We start from the raw sequence: 7830 nt of genomic DNA on the forward strand, positions 1-7830 counted from the left end.
TCATGTACAGTCTACTGACTTGAACCCGGATTCCAACTCGAGACTTACGGGTTAGCAGGCTTACTCTCTACCGCTAGACCACTCCGTCTCTGCGTACCCTAGTACCTAATGTCAAATTGTACACCATGTTTGGTTGTGGACCCACACCTGACCTAAACCTGACCTCACCCCACCACCTCTAACAAAAGCCCCAACCTATACCAACTCACGTTCATGTCACCTGTATTTATATTTGCCCATAGGCCGGAACCATATTGTAGTCTAACTGCTCATTATCAAAGTGTTTGGTTGTAGGGAACTATTTTATAATTGCTTTACACTCAACGTTTCTTTCAGACATTTTCTACGGGGAGGGGGCGGTGGGCTGACATTGAAATATTATTTTTCTATATAAATTATTTATTTTTTTAATTTCCTGCGTGGGAGGGGGGCGGTGGATGTGATGCCTGAAAGAAATACTATTTACATTTACAAAATACTCCAGATTAAAAATGAGCACAGTGTAGGGATGTCAACTGATTTTGAGTTTTCGAAATTATTTCAATTACTACATGATATAATTTTCATGTTGTGTTTTTAAACATCTGTAACGGAATTGTAAATTCATACACGCATTTAATGTTGAAAATGTTGAGACTTGAATTTTTTTAAATAAATATTTAAGTTATTTTTATTGCCTACAAACGAACTATTTTCCCCATACAATGTAAAACCCGTTACTCATTAATTATTTTGTGATTTAAAATGTAATATGAGATCATTGTTTTTAAAGACAAATAGCCAATACTGTTGACATCTGGTGGACCATGAAGTATATTGAAGTGTAGTTTCACTAAACATTCAAATAACTATTCTGTTTTTTAAAGCATATAGTTATACTACTATAGGGAAGAAGATATTGGAGTAGAGTTGTCGAACATTAACAGGGGAAGTAATCCGTTAAAGTAAAAGTAGAGTTACCGAAATTTATATGTAAAATTTAAGTTTCATGTCTGTTGAATTATAACCTAAACATTTGTGCTATATTTAGTAGGATCCTCTGGTGAGGTGTGGAGGTATACCTGATTGTGAGTTGGTGGGGTGGGGGGAGGGAGGAGGATTGCATTATTATTAGATTATGCTTTCTAGATCTTACTTAACTTCCATAGTATCTAAAACTATCTATTTTATAGGCTCTTTACCTTTATGATTGATAAGTTGCTTAGGGGAGGGGGGGGGGGATTAATCGAAAATCTAAACTTAAAAAAGTGTTTTACTTCATGCAGTTTTAAAAATTTTTCGCATAAAAAATTTATTTTGCTAAAATACTATTAAAATATAGATTCTAGACTTTTTCATTATGCCCACACTGGTACTGCACCATTGATTGGTCCAAAAACAACACAAATAGATCTAGTAATTTATGTTATTGTGATAATTTAATCATACCACAATTTATCAACATTGCTAATTAAAGTTTATTATATTATTATGACCTATATTTCAACAAATTTTTTTAAAGTTATAAGTCTAACTATACAGTTTCTTTAATTTTCAAATCCAGTGATTTTATTCTATTCTATCAATTAAAGATGACTTTTCAGATATATTTCAATTTAAATATTTTTTTTCATTTGCAGATCTAAAAAAAAACTACTTTAGGACAAGGGATTTAAAAATTTAATACCAGGAGTTTAGATTCTGAAGAAAAGGACGTCATAATGGCGCCCTATATAAAACAAGCATCTTTGTACTTATGTAAGTAGCATTGAAGAATGTGCTATTCAATATTCTAGAAAAGCAATCTCACTTGGAGCAAACATAGCAACACTTAAATTTGCTAGACATCTGTTTACATAGTTATTTTGGTACCCTTGACATCATTAGTTAAAAGATAATAAAAGTTTATATTTTCTGATTACATACCCCGAAACCCATAACAAAAGTCAATGTGTTTACACTTATAACAATGAGAATTGACATCTTTGAATGGTTTGAACTTCTTTTAATTTCTATGCCATTTCTAATTTAATACAAATTGTTATAAAAAAACAAAATTATTTTTAATTGCATTTATAATAGTAATACAATTCATAGTTGAAAGGACAATATTTTTTTATTTTCAATCCAATTCCTTAATGTGTACTATTTTAAATGAATGTTCCATGGCCTTACCAATGCCTCAGCTCTTTTCCATGTTTTTTACACCATACCATACAATAGTTACACTAACTCAGAAGTCTAGAGAGATTGTAAATTACAGCTGAGGCATCTGGTTATTCAAAACTCGCTTCCCATGTTTTGTGACCTGACCCAATGACAATTATCCAATGACCTTTCAGACTATGGGGCCGTTTCTTTATTTAAACTATATATATATGCTAAAGATCATCTAAAGAACTCACTTCTGCAGTTAACTAATATACTCAATGCTGACCAAGTTATATAACCTGTTTTAGAAAGAAATTTGTTTTAATTTTTTTACATTAAAAAACTGTAACATTTACATTTAGGATTTATCTAGCTAGTGATCATATAATGTCATATAAGCACATGATCATGTGAGCTCTGCTTCGAAGAATGAAATAAATGAAAAATTAGCCAAGGTATTGAATTTAAATATAGATCAACTAAGAATTAATACTCAGTTAATTAATCATCACCATTATCACTCCCCTTCATCCCTACTGTGGTATGGGCTGCCAGCCAAAGATCTCCAAAGAGTCCTCTGTCTTGTGCCATTTTCTCAACCTGACTCTAGGTGTAGCCCTTCTTTGTAGTTTCCTCTTCAAGGTTTCTTCACCAGATGTTTCTTGGTGATAGTTAATACAGCATACAAATTCCCTGTTGGCATTTAGATTCTATATTTACTGAGCTAGGATTCCTCATCTAAAACCACCAATAATTGTAATTACTAAAGTATATAGTCTTCAATACTAAATAATAACATATGTTTCAATGAAGGTGGGCATTGTTTGTGGGGAGCTCCAATTAAAAAAAAAAAACTTTAGCCTGAGATTAGAATACTACCACCCCCTCCCACCCACCCACTTTTGATAAAACAGTATACATAATTATTTGGGAGTATGTGCTATGTAAGTGTTCAATTACGCCACACCAAACATGAATTAAAACACACCACTCTTTATGTGTCAATCAAGTTTTCATTGGGAAAATACAGCTAATTTCAAATAATAATTATTATTATTAATTTCCACAGTTGCATTCCTCATCATCAACATTTCACAGACTCTTGTGTCAGGCAATGTCTTCACATTAGAGCCAAAAGATAATTACTTTGTAAGCAAAACTGACCCTGTACAAATCACCTGCCAGGCAAAAAATGTGCATGATATCACATTCGAATGCTTCTCAAAACGAATCCCAGAAACGTCTATAGAGAAAGGAAATGACGAAACTGTGCCAGATGACGAGGTTCAAGCCAGCATTATTGTCACGTATGCCGATGTGACAAGTAACGGGCAAACAATAACGTGTGAGTGCATTGCTGTAGGCCCAGCTGAGGAGATCTTAGGTCGCAGCAAACCAGCGACCGTTAATGCATTTGGTAAGCAAATATTCAGTGAAATACAGGTTTAATTAAACTTAGCATGGAGTTAATAAACAGTCAGTGGAATTTTTAAAAGCAGTGGGATGAAATAAATATTTAGTGGGATTTGTTTTAATAAACCAAAATGCTGTGAGACTTTAAAATTTGTTCATTGTTTTTGTAATTTGTCAGGGGAATTTTTTTTAAATAATGGCAATGTTATAAAAAAATAACCTGATATTTAATAAGATACATGTCTTAATGTTATTGATGAAGATCCTAACAAAGGGAGGATATTCTTGAGATGTTTTATTTTCTCATATATATATATATATATATATATATATATACTAGCCGTCCCGGCCAGGCCCTGCTCTGGCTTCTGTGAAAAACCTTTCCGTTAAAGACCATTACCTGTGTGTTTAGTAATCATCATAAACCCGGCATTGCCCACCCAAACCACAACCAACCAAAACAACAAAACGCAAACATAACGCTAACACAATTAGAAATACAAACGAAAACAAAAACCTAACAACAAACCCAACCACAACCACAAACACCAATACAAACACAAAGAAAAAACAAACGAAAACAAAAACCTAACAACAAACCCAACCACAAACACCAATACCAAAAAAAAAACAACGAAAAAGCAAACGAAAACAAACCAAATCCAAACGCAAAACCAACCAAAAACACAAATACAAACCCAAACAAAAAAAAAACACAAACAAAAACGAAAAAAGAAAGAACAAAAACGAACCAAATCAAAACGCAACCACTAACGCAAACCCACCTAAACACAAAGAAAACACTAACGCGAACATAAACGCCCGGGGCAGAATCGCCTGTTTTAGCTTAATAAACGACTATAGTACCCCAACTTATTCATAGTTTTTGCACTCACTTAAACGAACGCGCCTGTTTCAATTTAATGAACAATTATAATACTCCAAGCTTATCCGTAAAATACCTAAAACATTTGCACTTGATCAATCCCCGCTAATTATGTAATTATTTTTTTCCCAACACCAAAACAAAGTAATTAAAAAGTAAATGCTTTTCAACTAATGCAATGATTTCATAAAGGGAAGTAATTGTGTTTTGCCTAATTTATCAAAGGGAAGTAAGCGCTATAGGACTAAATAAAAACATAATTAGAATTTTTGTAAAAGATGATATTTTTTTTAAAACTTGTGTTTAATGAACATGCCGACAATTATTACTATAATTTGAAAAATGAAAATGATTTCCCAACACTTTTAATAGTAATTTTTTAACTCATAAATTTAGACAAACGCGCACGATAATTGATCTAACACTTAAATCCGTAGAAATGCCAACGACAAACATATGCGTTACAGAATTGAGCTTTATATATTAGATATATATATATATATATATATATATATATATATTGCGACAGGCTGACACAGATATTTTAAGAGGATTTCATCAATGCATTATGAAGAGTGTATTTTTAGACTTGTTTTCTAAAACTGATTTAAGTGTAAACAGCCCTGGCACTATAATAGATCTTAAATGTTGGGGTAGGTGTTGGTTCACACTCCGGCCCAGTCATCCTTGGGTGTGCCTGTATGAACACCTTCAGTGTACATTAATCACACTTCGTAATAGTGAGATAGATTTAATCATTGAATGTCGTGTGCCACCTTGTCCCTATTTAAGGCATACATGCTTGATTCAATTTAAAGAATGGTAGAGTGACCCATCATGTATCACACTGTGTAAAACAAACATAGGTGCCATGGTACTGGCTGCTTTATCATTGTGAAACATCGGACTGGGGGCTGTGGGTTTTATAGAACATTGTTATATAATACATCATTTAATTACCTCTATTCCAATTTTGCAAAGTTTTGTGTTTTTGTTTTCTGTTTTATGGGGTTTTTGGTTGAAAAGTGACAAGGTAGATTTTGAAACACACATACTACACATACACATATAACACAAAAAAGGGGGATTTTTTATTATTAAGATGACTAAAATTCATGCAAATATTCAACAGATGATGATAACGTATTTATTAAAAGACAACCCCAAGACGCAACAGTTAATGAAGGAGAAAATGTCCGCTTTGATTGTGGAATTACAGAAACAAAGCAGATTACACGTGTAATTATTCTTGTTGGAATTCTATTAAGTTTTTAATATAAACTTTGTAAGTCAGGCTTTTAATGAAGAGTATATTTTCATATATTTTACTACAAAAATTATTTTCAGTTTTTATGGCGGAGACAGAGATCTTGGATTAAACCTACTGAAGAGAGAATTTCTGTAGCAGAGAACGGTTCTTTGACCATCTCAGAGGTAACGAAAGCTGATTCTGGACCTTATTTCTGTACCGTAAGGATCGGTAACAAGAGACTAGACAGTACAAGTGCCACGTTAACTGTTGCAGGTAACTGTGAGAGTAGGCTAGATCTATTTCTCCCCACATACTAACTGGGTTGCAAGGGTATTAAAAATTACTAATGTATGTTTCATACGAGTGTCTGATCAGTGGTGTAGCCTGGAATTGGTCATGGGAGAGAGGAGGGGGGCTTTTTAAAAATTGTCATATATATATATATGTATATATATATATAGAGAGAGAGATAAAGAAAGGGGGGGGGGAATATGTAGAGCTTTAAACTTGTTGATTATATGTCATTTAACATTTTTATTAGCAACCATAAATTGACACAAGTGGTAGACAAGTTTCATTTTGTGTGTGTGTGTGGGGGGGGGGGGTCATGAGACGTTAAATCCACCACCCAACAATTTCCCCTTTACTACTGTGTCTAAAACTCTAAAATCTTTTTAAAGTGGCCTGTTAGTGTACTGGTAGAAACATTTATTTGATATGATATAACTTGCTAGTGTTAATGTTAAACCTAACCTTAATCAAAATTCAAACCTTAGTTCATACATCATGACCCTAAACCTAATTAAGACTTTACCTAACACTAACTTGATCTTACAATGCATCCTATATTTCAACTCTCCTACCTTTGCGAAAATGCCCTGCTCTACATTAGATAGGTGATATATATCAAAGGCAACAATGTGGGGAGTCATGTTGAGTAATAGGAAACAGTGGTGAGAAGGGGGAATACTCATCAACAAAAAATCATTTTCTTTTTTATCTGTCTCAAATAATTCTGAACTTTTGCAGTCATTAAAACATGATATTGTTCAAGATTTGATATCGATGAAACACTCTGTGTAGAAAATGAAGCCTTATTTATATGACATAAATTTTAAATATCATATTGATGAGGTATTGGAAAGGCGTAGTGAGAAGTGGGACATTCAGGAGGAGATTACTCTCATTGAAGAAGATAATTGAATCGAATCAAATCATTGATACAAAAAATATTGAACAAATTAAATTCATTTATTGATAATACCATTTTATTTTGTACTTTGACTAAAATTTGTGAATATTCCATTTTCCAAAAACTTTTTCCAAAAGTTTTAATTCTAGCTGTTCCTTTGATTCTGTGTGGTACCAAAAGTTCCTTAATCTAAGTTTCATCATGGATATGTGGATTTTACAAATATTACTCCTCATTTCAATGACATTTTTCCTTAGGCATTCCACTTCATAATCCCAAACTCTCACTCAACAAGAATCCAATAAAACATAGTTTTAAACTTTTTGTGCCTAACTCAATTAATGCATAACTGGATGGCTGGATGTTCTAATAATCAAAAATTGTAAAAATCATCAAAATATGGCTTTAACGGTCCACAAACTATTCTGGCTAGTGGCTGTGTTTTTCAGATGTTTGAAACTGTTCACTGCTGTTGTGCACATTGTTTTCTCAGGCCAAGTCTAGTTTGGTCCTGTTGTATGTAACTGGCTTGTCATTACATGTTCGAGCATTTGTATAAAAATGTCTTAAACTTAAACTTTCACAAACTGCTTACCATTCATTCAAAGAATGGGTAAGCCCGGGTGGCGTATCTCTTGTTGTAAATAAATTTTCTTTTTTCTAAAACAAACGCATTACAGGTGGTAGGAAAGTCCCAACGGCAGAAACTATGCAGCAAAGAGCTGTCAGTTCTCTCCTTTGTTACACCTTTTTTCCCCACTTGCTCTGCCTCTTTTTGAAACAAGACTTTTGGGGTCTGATAGGCTCATGTCAGGCCTGTTTCATTGAAATTGTTTAGAAGAAATGGAGTTTCAAGATTTCCCACTTCTCACAAAAGCTGTAGTATGTGACATAAAAAAATTAAAATCTTCATAGTAACTAGCCCAAAAATATAAACGTAATTCAGTCACATTATTA

At 33.1% G+C, this 7830-nt stretch overlaps 1 protein-coding gene across 1 annotated transcript in view; it reads left to right on the forward strand.

Moving 5' to 3' along the window:
• LOC131929950 (hemicentin-1) overlaps positions 1 to 7830 on the forward strand; it is a 48540-nt gene that overhangs the window by 14689 nt on the left and 26021 nt on the right. Inside the window, exons 2-5 of the mRNA XM_059286334.1 lie at positions 1620 to 1737; positions 3200 to 3547; positions 5562 to 5668; positions 5777 to 5954. Of these exons, the coding sequence (XP_059142317.1) occupies positions 1701 to 1737; positions 3200 to 3547; positions 5562 to 5668; positions 5777 to 5954 (670 nt within the window). The 5' untranslated portion in view covers positions 1620 to 1700. The remainder of the gene's footprint in view (positions 1 to 1619; positions 1738 to 3199; positions 3548 to 5561; positions 5669 to 5776; positions 5955 to 7830) is intronic.

This window comes from Physella acuta, unplaced genomic scaffold, assembly GCF_028476545.2.
Source record: "Physella acuta isolate Inbredline_101_S28 unplaced genomic scaffold, ASM2847654v3 ptg001698l, whole genome shotgun sequence".
Taxonomy (NCBI): Eukaryota; Metazoa; Mollusca; class Gastropoda; family Physidae; genus Physella; species Physella acuta.